General features: G+C 40.5%; 1 protein-coding gene across 1 annotated transcript in view; it reads right to left on the minus strand.

Moving 5' to 3' along the window:
- Window positions 1-25,253, minus strand: part of LOC124555762 (mitochondrial tRNA-specific 2-thiouridylase 1) — an 89,645-nt gene that overhangs the window by 30,079 nt on the left and 34,313 nt on the right. The window contains exons 3-5 of the mRNA XM_047129802.1: window positions 5,950-6,134; window positions 5,525-5,751; window positions 503-670 (exon numbers count right to left, since the gene is read on the minus strand). Coding sequence (XP_046985758.1) covers window positions 503-670; window positions 5,525-5,751; window positions 5,950-6,134 — 580 coding nt within the window. The remainder of the gene's footprint in view (window positions 1-502; window positions 671-5,524; window positions 5,752-5,949; window positions 6,135-25,253) is intronic.

Raw genomic sequence — 25,253 nt, forward strand, 5'->3', positions numbered from 1 at the left:
TTTAATTGTCCATATTAAGACGCATTTTTATTGCCAAACACATCATAGGTGTTTTTTTCCTTTTCTTTTCCTTTCATTGTGTGTGTGTGGTGTGTGTGGTGTGTGTGTGTGTGTGTGTGTGTGTGTCCATCCTACAGTGTGGTGTTTTCCCTGGAAGCAAGGAAGAAAGATAATGGTTTAAAGTCCCATCAAAGACAAGACCATTAAATGGAGCACAAGTTTGAATTGAGGAAGGACATGGCAACAATTCAGCCATGTCCTTTACAAAGGGACCAACCCAGCATTTGCTTCAAGCAATTTAGGAAAACTATGGAAAACCTTAACATGGGTGACCAGACAGGGATATAAATCATCGTCCTTCAGATTTTGTTGTCACTGTCTACGAAAACACTGCACTTCATCACTTGGTATATTACTTTAGCATGCTGTAGTATTAAATCTCTAATCCAAAAGTATTATTCCTGTAGAGAATGTTACACATTTTTACAATTATTACACTTACCACATAGATGATGTTTCTTTCTACATCTTTTTGGGCTATAAAATACGGTTTCTTCATACCACCAAAACGACACCTTTGTCCGAGTGTCCAGTGGTGTATTCCTTTATGTTCACCAACAATATGCCCAGTGTCTATATCCACGAATGCACCTTGTTTATCTCTGACATACTGAAATAAAAATCAAAATAAATTAATTACAATTGTTTGCCTTAAGTCCATAACAGATGTCAATATATGGCACAGTCAAATGAAAACGACACACATAGAAAAAGTAAACAAACTGTTTATTATTTAACAAGTGATCAGTAATACACCTACCCCACTGTGAGACAAGGTCAATGTCTTCATAGGAAGATGTTTGCAATTATCTAAGGAACTATGATTGTACCCAGGCATGCATTTCTTTGTCTGAAGCAAATTGACAGTAACAGATGTCTTTCCTCAGGGCTCCAAAAACATAAAAAATCACATGGGCAGAGATTGGGTCTGTATGGAGGATACGTAAGGGCTTCCCAGAAAATCTTATGCAGCATAGCAAAGGTTGAAAATATCACTTTAGTTGTAAGAACCTTACAACTGAAGCGGTATTTTCAACCTCTGCCATAATGCTCAGTTGGGGATGTTCCTCCAGCAGGATTGTTTGTTCTGCAGCATAGTCGAACCCACCTTGGCAACATGTGGGATGCCTCATGAAGTCATTGACCATCTTGTCTTACAGTGGGATAGATGCATTAACAGTTATGGCGATTACTTTTGAAATAATGAACAGTTTGCTTACTTTTTTTCCAATCTGTCTTGTTTTCATTAACTGCCTTTTATACAAGAAACCTTAAATGACCTGTGCCTGAAATACATGCAGTAATTTGATGAAAAATGAGAATAGCAAAACACCAATTGATAATGAACCAAATAAATCCAATTTCCGAAAATAAATAAGAACATCATGTTCATAAGGACACAAATCACCAAGACAGCACAACAATAGAGTTAGCAATGTGCTAACCATTGTGCCAGTTCACATGCTGAAATTTCCAAGGATGAGAAACACGTGTGTGATCTGTGTACATTTCAAAAGGCTCTGATCACAAGTATCCGGACACCAAAGGTATGTGGACACCCGCATGTAATGCGGAATTGACCAAGAGGTAGACCCTCCAGTAAAAAAGAAGGCAGGGAGTATTTTGTTATCAATAGGGAAGCTATAACAGCAGAATGGGAAAGTATAGGGGAGATGGTGTTATGATACAAGGATGCTTCCAATGGTTATTGCACTTAAGAAAATGCTAAATATGGAAGGATATGAAAACATTTTATACCACTGCGTGCTGTGTACAGGAGAGGAACATTTCAGAGATGTTGATTGTATCAGCATGACAATGCACTCTCCATAAAGCAGCATTTGTGAGGCAATGGTTTATAGACAATAATATTCCTGAAACTGACTGGCTTGTCTTGAGTTCTGACCTGAACCCAAAGGAACATCTTTGGGATGAATTATAAAGTCAACTTTATTCTTGACCCAGTGTTCAACACAACATCTCTACCTTCTCTGGTTTTAGTTCTTGAGGGAGAATGGGTTGCCATTCCTCCACAGACATTCAGACACCTTACTTGAAAGTACTCCAGCAGAGTTCAATCCATTACAAAGAAAAAGAGTGGACACATCCCATATTAATGTCCATTAATAGATGTCTGGATACTTTTGATCAGATAGTGTATTCACTGAAGTTTAAGCTGCAATAACTGTGATTGCTCATGGTTTGCCTTAGAAGCTTTTCTAGTTTTTCTAATTTGAAAGGACATTAGATGCTGAACTGTTCAAAATTTAATAGAAAACTGCTAAGGAACTTCTGTAACAGCTTGTCTTAACTTCACGCCAAAAATTTTCTGAAGACAATATGATTATTTATAAGCAGTAACTTACAGATTTCTATGATGTAGTTAGAAAACTCCTGTCACCACATTAACTATTTCTCCGTATTACAGGAAGATTCACCAGTTTCTGGCACTACAGCTGTACCTGTCAGCACAGGCAGATGTCCATACAAGAATTGCTTAATCTGTACATGGAATTCTTGTGGTTCATGTGGTTCACACAGGAGATGAAGTGGTTATATGCTTCTAGGATGATGTTTTAGTTCTTAGACTGTAGTGTAGATGATATATTTCACATATGGAATGTGTTTTTGGCTGTATGCCACAACATATTGCATAGTGTTTATATATAAGTGTTTGAAAATGACTTAAGTGTCAAAATTGGTCAATCGCATAACAAATAAAGGGTAACTTTACATCTCACTACGGATAATGTTTTTTTCACAAAATTCTTGGAAGCCATGGACCCACATATGAACAAAATATTCAATGGTAATGTTATCTATGACAACACCATTAAAGCAGAGTTACTAAACATGGATTTCTGAAATTCCAGAATGCAAATCAATAGCTGCTGCCAACACAAGTAACTTAGAATTATATACTCTTCCTGTAGTGAAGCAACTGAAGTCACTAAATAAAAGCAAGTCTTCTGGTCCAGAAGGTAAACCTCTTAGGTTCATTTCAGAGCATGCTGATGAAATAGCTCCATTTTAACAATCATACACAACTGCTCACTTGACAAAAGATCCAAACCTTAGGACTGGAAAGTTGCAAAGATCACACCAATGTACAAGAATGGAAATAGAGGTAATCCACCAAATTATAAACCCATATCACTGAAATCAATTTGCAGTAAAATTTTGGAACACATGAGGTGCTATCCAAAATTTTCGGGACTGGTGTTGCCATCTGTTGAAAACCTTACCTTTGGACTAATGGTCACCATCACCCTTGAAGTAGTTCCCACCCGCACATACACACCAGTCCCAGCGCTTCTGCCACTGGTCAAACGTTTTCTGGAAGTCCTGTTCTTTGAGAGTGTTTATCACCGCCAGCAATGCTTCTTAAATCCTCTCTGGAGTGTCGAACCGACAGCCTTTCAACTTGAGTTTCAGTTTTGGGAATAGCCTGAAGTCGCAAGATCTCAAATTTGGCAAGTACTTTGCGTGGGGTACAACTGCCATGTTGTTTTTTGCCAAAGAGGCCCTGATGAGCAAGGCCATGTGACAGGGCTTGTCGTGATGCAGCAGCCAGTTCCCTTGATGCCACAGTTCGGGCCATCGTCACCGCACGTTTTCATGGAGCCGTCGCAAAACATCACAGTAGTACGCGGAATTCACTGTTTGGTTGGGTGGGACGAATTCTTTGTGCACAATTCCCTTGGTATCAAAGAAAACAATGATCATGCTCTTCACCTGTCGCGGTTTTTTTGGGTCTTTGAGAGCCTGGGCTCTTCCACTGGGACGATTGTTGCTTTGTCTCTGGGTCATAACTGTAAATCCAGCTCTTGTCACCAGTGACAACCCATGACAAGAAGGTTGGATCATCAGATGCGGTCTGACGAAGGTCCATGCACACGCACTGTTCTGTTTGCGGATCCATCATAAAATCGCCACACACCAAACACAGAGTATTACGGAAATCACTGTGGACACGCAACACGTCCTCGCAGCTGAATGCCACTCCGCACACTTACTCATCAGATATGCAATTCTCGCCACCTAGCAGTTCAAAGATCTACTACTTGTACTTTCCAGATGGCAGCGCCAGTCCTGAAAATTTTGGATTCCACCTCGTATATCACATTTGAACATTATGAAATACCTTGAAGAAAATGATAAATTGACACACAGTCAACACGAATTCGGAAAATAATATTCTTGTGAAACACAACTGGCCCCTGAGTGCTATCAACACAGTGTCTTAAGATGACTCCATGTTTTCAGATATGCAGGAGATTTTTGACCCCATTCCTCACAATTGGCTTCTAATCAAATTGCATGCATACGGAGTATCAACTGATCCTGAACACTGAAACGTGAGAAGTCCTCCACATGAGTACTAAAAAGTTTTGATTACACAATAAATTACACAAATTTAAACGTTATCAATGCAACTAAATGCCTACGAATTACAATTATGTACAACTTAAATTGGAGTGCCTGACCCCTAAAACAAAACTTAAATTGGAACCATCACACAGAAAATATATCGGGGAAGGCAAAGCAAAGATTACATTTTATTGGCTGAACACTTAGCAGATGCATCAAGTTTATAAGAGACTGCTTACACTATGTTTACCTATCCTCTTTGGAAGTGCTCCTGCTTGGTGGTGGATCCTTATCAGATAGGACCAATGGAAGACATGGAAAAATTTAAAAAAAAGAGGACAGCTTGTTTGGTATTTTTACAAAAACGAGGAGAGAGTGTCAGGAATACAATACGCACATTGGTGCAGCAATCATTAAAACAAAGGCATTTTCCATTGGCGTGAGAGCTTATCACAAAATTTCAGTCACCAATTTTCTCCTCCAAATGCGAAAATATTTTGCTGACTCACCTACATAGACAGGAATGACGTTGCAATAAAATATGAGAAACCAGAGCTCATACAGAAATATTTAGGTGTTCTTAAAGCCCCATACTATTCAACAGTCAAGAAATATGCTGAAAGTGGTTCCATGAACACTATGCCAAGCACTTAATTGTGTATTGCAGAGCAGTGATGTAGATGTAGATCTATGTTCCACACAACAGTTGTGATTTAGTTGCAGACTATCAGACTGTAGGCATACTCAAATGGCTCGATTGTTATGGAACTGTTTGTGCAATGTAAATATCAAGATTTGAATCCCGGTCCAGCACACAGTTACTTCGGTGACAGTTCAAAATATCATTCAACAAACAAACTTACACCATAGCTAAGTCAATTTCCACCCTGCCATTTCTCACGCTGTTGAGGATACTCTTCTGAGGAGTATGGAACCGAAGGAAAAATTTAGGAGTATACTGAAGCTTTAAGTGAGTCTATGTAGTACAGACAAGTAGATCAGTAGGTAGAGAAGGGCCCATGAAATATAGAGATCCAGGATTAAAACAGGGTATAAATAAGAAAAGTAACATATTTTCAATTTACATTCGTACCTCTGAAATAAATCTCTGAAAATTTCTTGTTCCGATGAAACAAATACCAGTGCTTTCTCTCTTATTGGCAATGATGTCAAAACCTGCCTCACAGGCAATCAGTTTTGTTCTGTCCTTTGTTAAATTGCTAAGTGGAAACAGTGTTCTCTGGAGAGATTCTTGCTTGACCTGGCTAAGGAAAAATGTTTGATCTTTGAATCTATCAACTGGAATCAGTAAGTGTACACCTGGAAAATGCAATATGAGTATTATGAAGCATTCAATAACATGCACATTTGAAATAAGATTTACTAAAACCAGATGTGAGGAACTTTCCTAGAAACAAACTAACAGGCTGCAGATGTTAGATGTTACAACAGTAATTTATCATTGTTAGTAATAACCATTATTATTATTATTATTATTATTGGTGTTGTTGTTACTACCTTTAGATGGTTTATAATCCTCTAAATACTCTCCAAATGATGTTCGAGCATAATGACCAGTAGCAACTGCATCACAACCAAGTGTTTCCACTGCATATTTAAAAAATTTGTCAAATTTTATATGCTTGTTACACAGTATGTCAGGATTTGGTGTGTATCCAGATTCATAGTCCTTCACCAGGTTACTGAAAGAGGTAATTCAATTTTAAACACGACAAAAATACAAAATAACACAGTACTATTTACACTTACATATGAATCCAAAACAACAAAGTTGTGCCTGAGGGAATCATTGGTATTTTCTGTGTTCTTGTATGGCTGCAAGACCTGGACCACGAAAGCTAGTGACAAAAGCCTAATTGATACCTTCGATACGTAGTGTTTGAGGAAAATGTTATGTGCATCACGGACAGAAAGAAGAACCAATGTTTTCGTTACTGTAGAACTTAGCATCACAAGAAGTTAATCTTCCAATGTCAGTCAACGTTAATTTCAGATACTTGAGCACATTTTGAGAAGAGAAGGGATGAACTTAAAAAAGATCATATTGCAAGGAAAAATCCAGGGCAGAAGACTACAAGGAAGACCACCAAGTAAATAACTGGATCAAACAAAGAACATTACCGGCCTATCTCTTCACATTCTACTAAGAAGAGTTGAAGATCGCTGTGGATAGAGACAGCTAGTTGAAGATTCTGTTGTCTAAAAAATGAATGAAGAAACAATGTCACAACACTTGGCAATGAGTAAATCGACTTATGATGACAACATTTCAAATAACTGTATTTGGTTTGGGATCACAGTTTTGTAGAATTTTTTAAAGGACATTGTGTTCACCATTGGCTGCAATCAAGATACAAGACTGCAATTCTGACCTTACATAATTGTCAAGTGTAAGTTGTTATCAATGAATACACATTAAAGTTAGACATTTTACTGACAAAACATATAGATTTCACATTACATATAGGAGATCCCAAAAGATACAAACTTTCCCAGTTGCAGCAGTACTAAAAATCCTTAATTTTCTGTGAGGCTTCATAAGAATTATGGATTGTATGTTTGTCCTAGTAAATGTAAAATTTATTGAGCAGGCTTTTCAACTTCTTACAACACATTCAACATGCACCTAAAAGAGAATAAACATAATGCAAATCTTTCACACCATACAGAAGGACAGAACCATGAATATTTTGAAAGATGGAAATTTATAGTCATCTAGAGACTCTCCCAGAAGACACGTTAAAGTATCAGAATTGATTTATAGAAGATATCTGAACAACTTCAACTCAGTGCTTCAAAAAAACTGAATGGTAGTTGAACAGTACATGTAACTTATCAGAATCGCCACCTCATCTTGTATCCCATTCCTTTAGTGGAACACTTCATTTATTTCTATGTTTTTCTATTACTTATGACATGAGAACTTATGGAGATATACCATGCCACTACATCTTCGTGCAAGAGTGAAGTGTTTTACTTATTACACAAATATAAGGATGGTGTTTCCACCATAGTTAAAATATGATTGTATTTTTATATTCAATACACAAGATGATGATGGGGCATGTCGTCTTCATGAGCCATATGCTATACATTACCTCCCTCCAGTTACGCAATACATGACATTTTATACACTATCCGCTAACCTGCAATATACGGGAACTTTTGTATCTTTGCCATGATATTGTATGTACCTTCATTACTATGTAGTATTTTAATTTATATATGTGAGTTTTTTTACCGTGGTTAATAAAGTGTGATAAGCTTCACTCTCCCATTTTACTCCACAAGACACCATATGGTGCATGGTGGAGGGTATCTTGTACCACTACTAGTCATTTCCTTTCATGTTCCACTCACAAAGGGAGCATGTGCTAATTTCTCTTATTTGCTTCCATGCTATGTGAAACACACGCTGGTAGCAATAGACAGCTCGTGAGTAACTCACATTTACAAAAGTGGCAACGAATCAGGACCTGTGAAGTGTGCCAATGAAACCTTGAACATTTTTGTAAATTTTCTTGTGGTAGCTGACCCCACAGTGGACAATGTTTTTGGAGACAGGCTCCTTTCACACCTTCTGGTATATAGTTCATGAAAGAGTGCAATGCCATGCAACCCAGCTTGCTTAAACACTCTCTGTGATAGATATGCTCAAATCTTCACACCCAGATTAGGGAACACAACTGATGTTTAAGTTCATGCCACCTGTAAGAAAATGTCTAACACCGCACCTAACCCCTTCTGTGGTTTTCTAGCAAATTGCAGGGCCATCCTGAATGAAGGACGCAGCTTATTGGAGCAGCTTTGTGGCCACTCACCACTGGACCCCCTCAGATATGTTGCATCCGCCACAGGCACATGTCATCACTGTGACTTCTCCCTTCTGGATGGGCACCCTGACATGGGCCTACAATCTCCGACACCACCCAGCCTCAATCCATGGGATGATCTTCACCCCCTACATCCTGTGGCCTCCACCCACAGACTTCAGTGGCCACACCGAAAACAATATCACCTCTTTCATCTTGGTCAGTCACCTTTTACTGCACCCCCAGAGGACCCTCCTGTCCTGTGGCAATTCATACAACTTTCATCAAGATTCAATCTACCTGGGCTATCACAGTGACATCCACGGACATTGATCCACCACTGGACAACACACCAATTGTGTTGTTCTGCTCCAGTAGTCACTACAGGCGGGGGAGGGATAGGGGGTGGATGTAGTGGCACCACCCAAAGTTACTATAGAAACAGAGTAGCTGGCACAAAAGTAGTGTCGGTACTATAGCTGCACCTGTAATGAGATGGTGCTTGTCATGAAGAGTGCTCTCTGCCAAGACCACAAACGAAAATGGTATATTAAGTCAGCCCAGAGCTAGCCTGAGTCAGTTGTGATGCAATCTCTGAAGCAAGAGGCAAGGGTATATTCAGGTTGGCTCAGTGCTACTATCTGTGGACTCTGTCTTGATACAGTGAGAATTGGATTTTATGCTTTGAAATAAAGACTTGTTAACTTTTACTGCTTACAACAGGCATCAGGTATCACTCTCTCTTGTAAATAAACCAAGGCGAGGCCTCCCTAGCCCCAGCGTAACTTGTCTTTACAAAATCCACCAGTATTGTTTACACATTTCCCTTGGTGAACTATAACAATTCAGTTATCCCCAATTGAAGCCCTATACACCACTGACACTGATTATAAACAAGTCCTTTGCTTAATCACGCATTTGGCCATAAATAATTCCCTGTCTAAAAGCATTCTGCCTCAAAAACTTTGGTGCTTTTGGTCTCGTAGTTTAGGCGGCTGTTAACATTGTTTCCAATACAATTCTATTCCAATAAGTGCACAGTCTCTGCCACAAATTTAGAGATGTATTCTCTACAATATCAGGTTGTGCAGCAAATTACAAAGCCCACACGCAGTGAAATAAGGCTGCCCTTCCTGAATTTAGTCACATTCACTCAGTGCCATTCTCACAAAAACTAGTGGCCAAGAAAGAGTTACACAGATTGCAGGCATAAGGCACCAGTGACCAATGCATCAGCTCACCAACTGAGAACCAATGGGAGCTCTACATGTAGATAGAGCTCAAAATCCCACACTGAATGCCCAGTCAATTACCAATTCTACACCAATTTCTCACTTTACTGAATTAATAGCTAAACTACCAGGGTTATCACTAAAATGAGTTGCTCAATGCATATTTATAGTTACACAGACTATATCAGCAATAAAACATACCATTCAGCCTACACTGCTACTAGATTCTACCTTCCACCATAGTGAGTGCACCCTTAATTTTGCAATGATAATCAGAAAAATCCTGTTCTAATCTATGAGTCTGGTCCACTAAGTTGAAAGAAGCAGGCCTAAAATGTAACTTACAAAAAAACAATTTTTTTTCAACTACGTGATGATCTTCCTAAAAATGGTGCCAAACCTATGAAGAAACATCCAGCTTACACTGAGAACCAACAAAATCTGTGGAATTAAAAAATACTACAATGTATTTTGGGAAATGTCAATTACTATGCTAAATATATTTCTCTAGCAGCACAAGTAATAGGTAACTTGTGAAAGAAGGGCACTTATTTTGAATGGACACATATTTCTAAATCTAAACAGGCAATTCGAGCTAATCTGATATCTCACAACTTTCATTCCCGGAATATGCATTTTCTAACAACAGACACATTATGATAATGAGTAAGAATTGTCCAAGTGCACAGAAAATCGATCTGGTCCAAGAATCTAATTGTCTTTGTCTCCAGAGCTTTAACACCATCATGAATTTTCTGTTTCTAAAAAGAAAAAGGCGGCCTATGCTGCAGTCTATGCTATACATAAATTCTCTTTATTTCTATACAGAAATTAATTCCAAATGGTTATATACTTTTTTTTTTTTTTTTGGCTCCGACATTTTCAACTTCCAAAAAGCCTAAAAATTTCACACAAGTCCAGCATGCAAGTATTTATAACTACGAACTTCACTGCAAACCAACAGTACAATATGCAAATGCTGATACATAATTACGAGTTTCAATGAGCCCACACTCATCAGCAGAGGCCATCCATCAAGCCAACATCCTCAATCAGGTAGCTGTAAGCTAAGGTAAAGTTGTCTTCAACCTGATGGCTGGTATGAATACCGCAGTACTTGACCAGGCATAACCCTACACCAGGTGGCATATCCTGGGCCGCTTCTCAAATTTGAATTGACTTTTCCAACCAGCTACAGGGGGATCTATAGTTTAACATGGATTTCTAACCATGCTACAACTTGTCATTTTCAACACATACACACTATTGTTAGAAAAGAAAGAAGTGATAAGTAGCAGTGTTAAGACTACACAGGACTGAACCCCAGACCTATGGATTTGTTCTCTCTCTCTCTCTCTCTCTCTCTCTCTCTCTCTCTCTCTCTCAATCTATCTCCATGTGCAAAATGGGTGGCTCAAGTGCTTACCAACAAAAACCATGTATATACAGCCAGCAAACTGACACATTCCATATTACAATGATAAAAATTGTGTATCAAATACATAACTAATAACTAAACCACAAACAAGCTTGCATGGGTGTAAAATGCCTAGATATCTGCTCTGTTGAAAGCCAGGAGGATTTCTTAGATGGAAGTGATACTGAATACCTCAGAGAAAACCATATATTGACAAACAGTACAGATTCAGAAAGTATTGTTCTTGTGAAACAACTGACTCTTCATTCATACAAAGTAATCCATGCTGTCAACAGGGGACCTCAAGTTGATTCCATCTTTCTAGATATGGAGAAGGCTACTGACACTGTTCCTCACAAGCATCTTTTAATCCAATTGCGTGCCTATCACAGTGTGAACTTAGGTTTGTGATTTCTTGTTAGAATGATCACAGTTTGTGATACGTGATGGGAAGTCACTGAGTGAAACAGAAGTGATATCTGGAGTTCCTCAAGCAAGTGTTATATGACCTATACCATCCTCAATCTATATAAACCATTTAGTAAATAATCTGCACAGCCCTATTAGATTGTTTACAGATGATGCTGTTGTTTACTGTCAGGAAACTTGTCAGAAAATTAATATAAACTCCAAAATGATTTACATATTGTATCTATATGGTGCAAAAAATGGGAATTTACCCTGAACAACAAAAAGTATGAGGTTCTCCGCATGAGTACTAAAACAATTCTGTTACATTTCAGTTACATGATGTATCACACGAATATAAAGATTCTCAATTCACCTAAATGTATGGGGATTACAATTACCAACAATTAAAATTGGAGCCAACACATGAAAAAGATGTGGGAAGGCAAATCAAAGACTGTTTTCTTCCCTCTGTACAGACTCCTATATGGAGGACATAGACAGGCATCACGAGCATACAAAAAGCAACTTAAAGAGCTCAAAATAAAAATAAATAAGTCCTCAGGTCTGGGTGGAATAATCCCAGTTCATTTTTACAGAGAGTACTCTCTGGCATTTGCCTCTTACTTATCCTGCATTTATAGTAAATCCTTTGCCATGCGAAGTCCCAAGTGACCAGTAAAAAGCGCAAGTGCCTCTTGTATGCAAGAACGGTAGAAGAATGGACCTGGGAAATTACAGACCAATATCCTTCATGTCGGTTTGCTGCAGAATTCTTGAGCATCTCTCATGTTCACAAATAAGAGACCAAAAATTCTTCTCTCCATAAATCAGCACAGATTTATAAAGCATCGCTCATGCAAAATACTGCTTACCCTGTTCTCTTACGATATCCTACAAAACAGACATGAAGAACAACACAGAGATTCCATATTCCTACACTTCTGGAAAGTGCTTGACACAGTGCTCTACTGCAGACTGATAAAAGGTCTAGTATACAGAACAGGTTCTCAGATACACTCCTGGAAATTGAAATAAGAACACCGTGAATTCATTGTCCCAGGAAGGGGAAACTTTATTGACACATTCCTGGGGTCAGATACATCACATGATCACACTGACAGAACCACAGGCACATAGACACAGGCAACAGAGCATGCACAATGTCGGCACTAGTACAGTGTATATCCACCTTTCGCAGCAATGCAGGCTGCTATTCTCCCATGGAGACGATCGTAGAGATGCTGGATGTAGTCCTGTGGAACGGCTTGCCATGCCATTTCCACCTGGCGCCTCAGTTGGACCAGCGTTCGTGCTGGACGTGCAGACCGCGTGAGACGACGCTTCATCCAGTCCCAAACATGCTCAATGGGGGACAGATCCGGAGATCTTGCTGGCCAGGGTAGATGAATTACACCTTCTAGAGCACGTTGGGTGGCACGGGATACATGCGGACGTGCATTGTCCTGTTGGAACAGCAAGTTCCCTTGCCGGTCTAGGAATGGTAGAACGATGGGTTCGATGACGGTTTGGATGTACCGTGCACTATTCAGTGTCCCCTCGACGATCACCAGTGGTGTACGGCCAGTGTAGGAGATCGCTCCCCACACCATGATGCCGGGTGTTGGCCCTGTGTGCCTCGGTCGTATGCAGTCCTGATTGTGGCGCTCACCTGCACAGCGCCAAACACGCATACGACCATCATTGGCACCAAGGCAGAAGCGACTCTCATCGCTGAAGACGACACGTCTCCATTCGTCCCTCCATTCACGCCTGTCACGACACCACTGGAGGCGGGCTGCACGATGTTGGGGCGTGAGCGGAAGACGGCCTAACGGTGTGCGGGACCGTAGCCCAGCTTCATGGAGACGGTTGCGAATGGTCCTCGCCGATACCCCAGGAGCAACAGTGTCCCTAATTTGCTGGGAAGTGGTGGTGCGGTCCCCTACGGCACTGCGTAGGATCCTACGGTCTTGGCGTGCATCCGTGCGTCGCTGCGGTCCGGTCCCAGGTCGACGGGCACGTGCACCTTCCGCCGATCACTGGCGACAACATCGATGTACTGTGGAGACCTCACGCCCCACGTGTTGAGCAATTCGGCGGTACGTCCACCCGGCCTCCCGCATGCCCACTATACGCCCTCGCTCAAAGTCCGTCAACTGCACATACGGTACACGTCCACGCTGTCGTGGCATGCTACCAGTGTTAAAGACTGCGATGGAGCTCCGTATGCCACGGCAAACTGGCTGACACTGACGGCGGCGGTGCACAAATGCTGCGCAGCTAGCGCCATTCGACGGCCAGCATCACGGTTCCTGGTGTGTCCGCTGTGCCGTGCGTGTGATCTTTGCTTGTACAGCCCTCTCGCAGTGTCCGGAGCAAGTATGGTGGGTCTGACACACCGGTGTCAATGTGTTCTTTTTTCCATTTCCAGGAGTGTATGTGAGTTGCCCAAAGACTTCTTAATTAATAAAATAGATGTTGTCCTGGATGGCAAGCATTCAACAGAGAGAAGGGTATCATAAGGAGGGCAGTTTGTTTTGTATTATGGCAAAATAAGGGAGAGCATGTCACACATATGATAAGTAATTTGGGGTGATAATCATTAAAACGAGCATTCTTCATTGCAGCGAAATCTTTTCATGAAATTTCAATCACCAACTTTACCCTCCAAATGAAAAAATATTCTGTTGACCCCCACCTACACACAGAGAAACGACCACTGTGAGGAAAAAAGAGAAATCAGAGATCACATGGAAAAATTTAGATGTTCATTTTTTCCACATGCTGTTCTACAGTGCAACGGCAAGAAATAGTCTGAAAGTGGCTTCCTTGAACCTTCTGCCAAGCACTTAAGTGCAAGTTGCAGAGTAGTCATTTTGCTGTAGCTGCAGATGACAACTGGTATTTGTCAATGAGCATACCATGTTACACCCACTATGTGGTGAAATCCCTAAAATTGATAACTTAAACAATATTATTTTACAAGTGGTTGGCATCAAACCACGTCTACAACAGGCAATTATCAAGCACAGTACCATGTAAAAAGATAGAAAAGAGGATGCCACACGTCTGATGTGAAGAATGTAATAATTGGAACCACTGAAGTTATTTGTGATTTGTATACAAATGTGAACCACATAGAAACCAGATATTTTAAGATCACTTGTCAGCTTAAACAGAGCTAATGTATTGTGCTGAAATAGGGGGAAGACACAGTACTGCTCAATTGCATGAAAGGTGCTTATTCACTGGGACCAGTCACAACCGTAAAATAACTAGGTGTGTGTTTAATGCGATTCAAAGTGAAATAATCATGTAAAACTAATTATAGGAAAGGCAGATGCTAGACTCAGAATCGCTGGAAAAATCATAAAGAAATTTGATTAGGCACCTTACAAAAATTCTGGTTAGACCACTTCTTGAGTATTGCTTATTAGTCTGTAACAACTGCCAGGTATGATTAATAGAAGAGAGAGAAATCCAGAGAAGATCAGTACATTTTTCCATGAAAATATTTATCCAAATCCTGTAACAGGCACTTCAAGAGAAGAATTTTGCATCATTGAGAAGTTTGCTGTTTAATTTCATTTTGCATCATTGAGAAGTTTGCTCTTTAATTTCCAAGAACCCACATTCCAAGGAGGAGTTAGTGTGGCAGTATGTTCCATTCCTTCATTAGCACAATTGACAACTGCTGTATGGTCATTAGTGCATGTAAACATGCTGCTATGTGTCTCCCCAACATATCCGTGTTCGATGAGATTTTAGTCAGGAGAACGGGCTGGGCAGTCCATTCGCCGAACATCCTCTTGTTCCAAGAGCTTCTCCATCTGCACTGTTTGATGTGGCCATGCATTACAATCCATAAAAATGATGTCATGGCCGAATGCACCCCATGCAAAAGTTATTTAATCCTTAAGTTTTGTGCACCAGTGCACATATCATGAAATTTATTATTATCATTATTATTATCATCACCACCACCACCACCACCACCACATACAGGGTGGAGAAAAATTGTGTCACGAAATTTTAACCCTGGATAGCTAACGCCAGTAGAAACAAAAATTACTTATGTCGTGTAGGTTGACAATGCACCATTTTTAAACTACGGAAACTTGGTGCCATTCACTCCGATTGGCCGTGGGATTGGCCTGTTGCCATTCGTCAGTTGACAGACAGCACTATGGTTGTCAGTTCCCACAAACAAACATCCCTCGCCCCGTCACTGCCCCAACGTGATACGCATACATGTCGAATAGGTCTTGCTGTTTGTCTCCATCTCACGTCAAAGGCATTCACATGTAAGCTTCGCTTAGGAGCACACACACATCACCTGCGATTTAGTCATACAGTAAGCATGGCAGCATAGTATTTTGTTTATGGACTAGCTGATGGTAATGCACATGAAGCTGGAGCAGTATGTATGAGGAATAGTACCCAGCATGATGCGACCCACATGCACAAACGTTTACAGAAATTCACCGGTGACTTGGCGAAACAGGCTTGTTAGCGGGATATGATGGTGATGCTGGAAGACCTCTACCACGACAGGATGCTGCATTTGAAGTAACTGTTCTCAAGCACTTCGAGGAAGCACCTATGACAAGTACTTGAGCTCTTTGACACGACATGGGGGTCACCCATCGGTTACTCTGGGAGGTTTTGAGGGATGATGGCCAGCATCCATTTAGTTTCCACTCTGTCCAAGACCTAAATCCTATGGCGGACTATGATCACAGGCTAGGGTTTTCTGGTGGTTTCTGTAACATGTTGCACGAGATCCCAACTTCCCTGCCATTGTGTTGTTTACAGACGAGTGCACCTTCCATCGGGATGGCCTTTACAACACTCGAAACATTCATTACTGGGCAAGGGGAAATCCTCACATCACGTATGTCCACAGACAGCACGAACGATTTTCGCTCGACTTTGGGCAGGCATTGTGGGTGACCATCTGATTGGGCTGGTCCGTCTACCTCCTCGACTTACTGGGGCAAATTACCTACACTTTTGCAAGAAACTCTACCCAGTCTGCTGGAAGATGTTCCCCTGGACATACAGCTACGCATGTGGTTGCAGCATGATTGGGCGCCCGCAAGTAACAGTTGTGCCGCACACGAATATTTAAATGAACTCTTCGATGGCCGGGTAATTGGCAGAGGCACTCATAGGACATGGCCCCCACGATCACCAGACCTCATGCCACTGGACTTTTTTCTGTGGGAATTCTTCAAGGTTCTAGTTCACCCACCCAGATGCAAACCATCTAGAAATGAAGAGGAATTAATGGATCACATTAAACAAGCCGACAATCACATCAGGGCAATGCCATGAATCTTTGAAAGAGTTCGGCAAAACACCATTCGATGTTATCATGCTTGTGTCACGTCAGAGGGTCACCAGTTCGAGCACCTGTTTTAAGTAAACAATGTACTAGCTACAAAAAAGGCCCTTTGCAGGGCCGACACAATTTGTAAAAGACTTTCTGTACTCGACCTAACAGCTGTTGACAGGATTGTTCCCAGTACGTCTTATCCTGAAACTACAATGGATGTGTGAGGACCCTGGCGGATTTGCCCCCAGGCCCCAGAGTGGAAGGCTGGCGTGCTACCACCGAGTGTGTGGCCTGCCTTGGATACATTGCCATCTCCAGCAAGCAAAGTATTCACAGTCATGTGTTGTCCAGAGCAGACAGCAACAGGGCAATCCCACGGCTAATTGGAGGGCATGGCAACAAGTTTCCGTAGTTTAAAAATTGTGCATTGTCGATCTACACAACATTAGTAATTTTGGTTCCTACTGACATCAGCTATCCAGGGTTACAACATTGTGACACAATTTTTCTCCACCCTGTATATCAATTACAATGACAAACTTGGCACACATTAAGCACAAAAATACCCATGTGCATCTAGTTATTTTATATAAATTATGAAAGGCGCAGGCTACATACAAATGACAGAAGATTCAATCCAGTGGAACACCTCATCGGATGCTTCATGCAGACCATTTATACTACCACAGAAATGTATGTTGGGACACTCATTTACAATGTCGCTCACTGTCTGGATTCACCACAGTCACACTTACCACCAGTGCAAAAGCCCCACTTGTACATGTTGTATTTGCACATGTCTTCCCTGGTCTGGTATCTGGAAAGCTGTACCACATCTTCCTAAGGTGATGGAAGCCTGGAACTTTAACAGTTGGGCTGTCAATAAATTTAAGCTTCCGGGTTTTCATGGACTGTCACTCACGTTTCTATTCAGTGTCATGGTTGAACCCAGTGGAGTGCATTTAGACTCCTTTCTTCGTATGCTGGCCTTCTGGGTTTGAGACATTTCCTACGAAGTGAGAGTACATCTCTGAAAAAAGGGATTGATTGATTTTTAGAAAGTTGCTGGCAAGAGCTGCAGTGAGCCTCTCAGCAAAGATGAGCTGGACAGATGTTCAATAGTCTTGGCAGCCAGCACATAGGTGTAGATCTAATGGTTCTCATAGGTGCATTCAAATGAGGGTGAACTTTCTTCATACGTGTGCAGCACAGACAAACTGATGTGCAATATTCTGCTGCAGAGTACACCAACACAAGTGATGATCCACAGAGAAAAGATGTATTTGCTTCCCACATACTGCCTGCCAGTTTCCTCACAAGGTTTCCTTGTGTTTGTTACTTCTTCACTGTGTTGGAAAGATGTTTATGATATGTCAGTGTTCCATCTAATATGACACTAAGGTGAGGTATTTTGGTTTATCACTGTATTTGACTATGCCACGTGGACCAAACCATAGACTGATCTTTGCTGATGCTAGGTGATTAGAGAGATGGAAAAGACGTACTTCTGGCTTAGAAACACTAGGCTGAGGTCACAGTGGTACTGACATCGATGGATTCCACCAACAACCAACATTGTTGGAAGATGACAATCGGTAAATTTCAAATCAGTTTCTTTTATTCTGTTACAATTGGCTGACATTCTCACACATGAAATATGAACTGTGAGAAATAGATAAGTTTAGTCTACAGAATGAGGAGTTTGTGGCATACTTAGGAGGAAAAACATCATAATCAGGATAACTCAGAATCAATAGACCAAAATCACAGCTTTATTGGAAATCACAAGTAGACAAAAGCTTTATTAGAACTTTTGTCATACATTACAACCTTAAAAAGTAATTTGTTCACGCAAGACAGGTGGTGTATCTTATGCTTAAAGTTACTGTAGTGAATCTTTTCTTGGGTGTGGTAGGTGGGCATCAGCTGTCAATGAATTATTACGATTGTTTACTTCCATTTCTGTGCCAAAACAGTAGTGATTTTGTTAGTTTAGGTGGTCTGCAAATGTGGCATGTGTGTTTCAACTTTTCATTGTTTTAGGTGGTCAGAGTATCTTGTTCTAAAATCTATGTTTGTCTATCACATGTATGCCGAATGACAGTCACTGAAGTTTAATTGACATGTGTGCGTTTTTCTGAATTTATTTGAAGGTGTGCAGAGTATTTGTAATCTTGCTTTTCAATGTCACCATGAATCGTATAGAGTATGTAACAGAATGTTTCTCTGTTCATTTCATATATTTGTAAACTTGTCTGGCTATTCCAGTAACTGAGGACACAGTGTACAGTGCTCACCACACTCATTCTGAGACAGATCTAGCTCATTCACATGCATTCAGAGTCTTTTTAATATCAAACGCAACAATGCAGCATTTGTCTCCAAGCATAGAGGCATCATGGCACCCATTCAACCCAAGGAGGTTAAAATAGATTCTAACTGCCTTAATAGAAAAGATTCTAACGTAGTCACCTTCATCCTGCCAAAAACTTGACAAAGGAGAGCATATGAACTGTGACCAAGCTATTGGCCGATATTACCAGGCAAACTCTGGTGATCATGTCTAGTGACCTCTGTCGGTGCCACTGTGAAAGCAGTTGCCACGTCTTGAAATACTCAGAGCCTAGTGAGGCTTTTTTTTTTTGTGTTCTTCGCATTTTGAAAGATCTTCACTTGTGATACAAAATTGCACGGTCATATGCATATCAGAATTTCCAACAGGTCAATTTCGGCAGGTCTGCTGTGCAGACACTGAAGAACACTGAAACAAGAACAGAGCCTTGAAGCAAGCCATCACTGAGTACATACCATCAGTCCTTTTCACTTTGGTGTACTCTGAACTGTTGACTGCTCAACATGCTGCTTAGGAGGTTACCTAGAGTTTTACAAAGTATTGTGACATCGAAGGCTTTCCCGGTGTAATAAATCTTGAAAATCTCTTCGAGTTTGCTGCCAGACCCTAAAATCAACTTGATTTGATATTTCGGCGATCCAACTGGTTGCCATCCTTAGGAGATGTTATGGTTTCTAAAAAACCAAATGGTACTTTGGGACATAGTGTTCAGTGAACAGATCGAGATCTGCATTCTAGGAGTTGACATCCACCACACCAATGCAGTGGCTTCCTTAGGACTTTGGTACGCAGAGCATATGCCATTTCCGACATGAACAGCTTAACACAAGAACTTGCGCATTTGAAGGCTGTTTTTCAGGAAAATGGATACTGAGAAGCAGATTCATTGGGCTACGGAGTTTGGGCCATCACGGGAGGTGCACGAAGAGGAAAATAGATTGATGGCTTTTATCCCTTATGCTAGGGGCATATCGTTTAAGACAGGAAGAATTTTAAGGAATTTTAACATTAAGAGTGTGTTCTGTCCACCTTCTAAGAATAGGGCACTACTCGGCTCTGTGAAAGATAGGCTTAGGAAACCCAGGGTATACAAAATTCCTTGTCAATGTGGGAAGGCTTACATCGGCCATTTGATTCACACAGTTCATGACAGGTGTGTGGAACAGTGCTGTCATACGAGGCTACGGCAGCCGGAAAAATTGGCAGTAGCAGAACACTTCTTAAATGAGGGACACAATATGAAATTTAAAGAAACTGTAATAGTTGCCAACACTTCCGGTTTTTGGAACAGTGTCTACAAAGAAGCAATTGAAATTAGGTTGGCAGATAATTTAATTAACAGAGACAATGGGTTTCCTCTTAGCACGATGTGGAATCCTGTGCTATCCCGCATCAAAACAGAATATTCTTCAGTGCGGCCAGTCCGAGTATTCAAATATCGTCCCTTAGTGCGACATATAGTTGCCGCCAGTGTTCTACTAAGGGCAGCGCCACCTGCCCAGTCCTGGACGGCAGCAACTGTGATGGGTGGCACATGCATCACGTATGGTATGGTGGCCTATAGAGGACGTCGATTGGCAGCTTGGTGTCAGCTCTCAGTGGAACTCATCAGTGGAAGCAGCATTCTCCAGAAGAAGGCGACCAGTTGGATCACTGAAATATCGAATGGAGTTGATTTTAGGATCCAGCAGCAAACCCGACAAGACTTTCAAGATTTACAAAGTATTGTTTTCAGAAATTTCAATATTAGACTTGTGCCACACCATGTCACAAGCTGCCGATGGGACACAGGAAACTACCCCAGTCTTGAGTTTCTTCTGATAGCCAGTTTCTATGTGAGTAGCCAAGAAGAGAATTTGTTCACAGCAGGTTCTACAAGGTAATCCAGCTTGTTGAGATGGTACCACTGAATTAGTTTGGTATTGTATTCAGCTTAAGATCATTTTTTCCTACAGTTTCTAAGCACAGCTAAGCAGAGATATTGGACAAAAGTTCTCTGCAGCTGCCCTTACTTCCCTGGCTTTTCGATAGCAACAGACAGTAAAATCAGAGCATTCTAATCATGCCTGGAGGCTTACTGACAGTGACTCTTCCCACACACCCATTCACAAATAGGAAAGGACAGCACATACAAGATAATGGCATAAGAAGCAAATTCAACATTACTACATCTGTGCTTGCAGAGCACAGATGTAGATGTAAACCTCTACATCTCCATTTTTATGTAATAAATCACTGTGTAGTGTACGATCCTAGGGTCCATTTGGTGCTAGTATTATTTATCTCACTTTTCATAATGCTAATAGCTGCTGAAGATGGAAAATAATTTTCTGAAGATCTTTGTATGTGCCATGATTTCTCATTTCATCACAGTTATCTTCAGTTCTTTGTGTTGATAAGTAGGCTCTCATAATTCTTTACGAAGGATGGTTTTTCAAACTGCCTGATGAATGGCATTTTTTTGTACTGTCTCTCAAAAGAGACTGTTGACTTCTATACAAGAATTACATTCCTAACAAAAATTCCTTACAAATGTGTAGGATCTGTGCAAAGAGCATGGAGTAACTCCAAAGACAATCTTCCTAACAAAAGATAAAACATGGAGCATTAACTGAAGAATAAAACATTACATACTGGTTGAAATACATATAAAATGAATTTTGAATTCTATAAAAAGTAGATTTAAATATTAGCAACAGCATCAGTATTTGTTAATATCACTTACCACAAAGTACAGCTGATGGAATTATTGTCCAAAATGGGAACACTGACTTCTACAAATACATTCTTCAAGATTTTTTTCTACGGTACTGATGCAGCAGGAAACCAGATCTGCAGATAAATCAAACTGGAAGGTAACAGAGCATCCCCTATATTAAGATGAGATACCATTGACTGGTTACTAACAAAGTAAAAGTGAGATTTTACTACAAATATAAATCAATAAAACTCTCCTCAGAAATCCATCCACATTACCTTAAGCCCCATAATAACATAACTGAATTCTATTTTTTAAAATCTGAATTATGCCTGACTAGCTGCAAATAACTCGCTCATTCTGATGAGTCTGAAAAGTGTAAAATCGTTTATCTGTATGTACCTTATTTCTCAATGTAAAAGTCACTGCTACTTTCATATGACTGATACCACACTAACTTTTGCACAAAACCATTTCATAACAGAATCCCATACATTGTCGCTGATAGTGAGTGTTTATCAGAGACAAAGGTATCATCAGGAGAGCTCAGGAAAGTAAGACAGACCACAATTGTTCTCTACATAAACAAACAAGCTGTTGGATAAGGTGAGCAGCAAGCTGTGACGGTTTGCTGATGATGCTGTAGTGCACAGGGAAGTCACCTTTGAAGACTTAGATAGAATTGCTACATTGTGTGATGAATGGCAGTGTGCTCTACATGTGAGAAAATGTAAGTTAGTGTAAAAGAGCAGAAAAAACAATCCTGTAATATTTGAATACAGTATTAGTGATGTGCTGCTTGATACAGACAAATAGATTAAGTATCTGGGCATAACACTGAAAAGCAATATGAAATAGAATGGGCATGCAAGGTCGGTAGTAGGGAAGATAAATTGCTGATTTAGGTTTATTGGGAGAATTCTAGGAAAGTGTGATTCATCTATAAAGGAGACGGCATATAGAAAATTTGTGTGACCCATTCTTGAGTACTGCTTGAATGTCTGGGATCTCCATCAGGTCAGATTAAAGGAAGACATTTGAGGCATCCAACTAGATTTAATTCAGACAAGTTTTGATCAACACAAGTATTTCAGAAATGCTCCACGAATTTGAATGAGAATCCCTAGAGGAAACAACAGATTCTTTTCACAAAACATTATTGAGAAAGTTCAGAGAACTGGTATTCATGACAGATTTCGGAATGATCTTACTGCCACCAACACACAACTCACTTAAGAGAAATCAGGGATCACATGGCAATATATAGACAGTCATTTTTCTCTCATTCAATTTGTGAGTGGAAAAGTAAAGGAAATGATTTTAGTAGTGGTACAAAATACTCTCCACCACCCACTGTATTATGGCATGCAGAGTATATATGAAGATGTAGAAAGTACTCTAGTTTTCTTTTGTTTGTCATATCTGCTCAAATATTTAATTACACGCAGAAGCTGTTACCACAAAGCCAATGTGTAAAGTAAGTTCAATGTCAGAGAGAAGAAAATTCACCACTCAAATACATCCCCTTCCCTTTCTTTTATATATATATATTTTTTAAAAAGCACTACCAATGATATATTACATCCTTCTCGCAGATCTGGGCATCATTCCCCTGTCTGGGTCAGCTCAGTACAAAAATCATTTCATTAATCTAACAGATATGCAACAAAACAAGTGCCATTTTGTAACAGCGTAAGAGCCATGTTTTCCTCATAAATCGTTCCTACAAGTCCACTGAAGTAAAACAGTACGCCAATTTAAGAATTTAATATATATATATGCTAAAACAGCACCAAATAAAATGTTTTATATGAAGTCCTTTATGTCAATATATATACAGGCAATACTCATTGTATAGACTTATAAACACAAACAGAATTAATTTGTTTTGTATCACACAAGCAGAATATTAATTTAAGCAGCATCAATAACCAGTTTTTAATATTGCCAAGATAGCATGACACACAAAGTGTCACGGGTTTATATTCATTATCTTGCATTAGGGCAGTATTCAGAAACGTTGTGCAGTAATAAAAGCAAAATAGGTTCACTGTATACAAAATCCAACAGCGAAAACTCCCTTTTTCTATAGCAAAATATGAAGGTACAACCATCAAAACTAGAGTTTTAGTAATTACAAATAAACTTCTGAGTAAAAATGAATACTGTTGCACTGCAGTTAATTTACTTACCATGGTTGAGGAAAATTTAGACAATGCCTACAGCTAATGTCAGATGTCATGGAAGCAGACCAGTTCAGGTGACGTTACATCAGGGCTACATGTTAATATGGCAAGTACTGTCTCCGAGGCACTGAGGCAGTTACCACATATGACTGTTTCATGTCTGAACCATGGCTCTATTCTGGCTTACAGTGTAGGAACTGCTGCTTTAGAAAATCAAGGATGGACCAAGCCTGTATAAATAATCTTAATTTCTAAATAGGGATAGTGCATTATTTGTAAAGAAAGAGGTTCCAACACTGTGACCTTCCTGGGGATGTTTTTGGAATTTACATTCATTAAAAAATTATTTTAATGCTTTTCTGAGCATTTTAAAAGTGAGAATACAAAATTTGTTTCACATCACTTCAACTGCAGCAAAAGTTCTATCATACAACATCTCAAAATCAGTGGTTCTGACTTTTTGCGTTACAGCTGGTATGGCACACCTGTGCATATCATCACAAATCAAGCAATGAACTGAAATACTGCAATCAGTCAGCCATCAGCTCTGAGGGGGGGTCCCACGACGGTCTAGAAATCTACACAGAGCAACAAGATACCACCTTCACACTCTGACGCCACCAGCTGCAATCCTGCTGTTCATTCTGAGTCTGACGCTGTGGACTTAGCTTCCTCCAACTGGCTGGACACCTGCAGGGCCTACCTCAGCCACTGCTATCCTCCCACCCTGATGGTCTACAGTTCACACCCGAAATCATGCAGCCACTGAACTGTCATTGCTCATGCAGACAAACTCCCTGCTGCCTGCTTCTACTCATGTGAGTGGACTCTGCAGAGTAAGGAAAGGTAGGGTGGCATCCTATATATTGACTTCTACAAAGTGCTATCCAAAATTTTCGGGACTGGTGCTGCCATCTGTTGAAAACCTTACCTTTGGACTAATGGTCACCATCACCCTTGAAGTAGTTCCCATCCACACGTACACACCGGTCCCAGCACTTCTCCCACTAGTCAAACGTTTTCTGGAAGTCATGTTCTTTGAGCGTGTTTATCACCACCAGCGATGTTCCTTGAATCCTCTCTAGAGTGTAGAACCAACGGCCTTTCAACTTGAGTTTCAGTTTTGGGAACAGCCTGAAGTCGCAAGGTGCCAAATCTGGCAAGTATGGTGGGTGGGGTACAACTGCCATGTTTTTTGCAAAAAGGTGAGCAAGGACATGTGACAGGGAGCGTTGTCATGATGCAGCAGCCAGTTCCTTGGACACCAAAGTTTGGGCCGGCGTCGCTGCATGTTTTCATGGAGTCGTCGCAAAGCATAGCAGTAGTGTGTGGAATTCACTGTTTGGTTGGGTGG

This window comes from Schistocerca americana, chromosome X, assembly GCF_021461395.2.
Source record: "Schistocerca americana isolate TAMUIC-IGC-003095 chromosome X, iqSchAmer2.1, whole genome shotgun sequence".
Classification (NCBI taxonomy): Eukaryota; Metazoa; Arthropoda; class Insecta; order Orthoptera; family Acrididae; genus Schistocerca; species Schistocerca americana.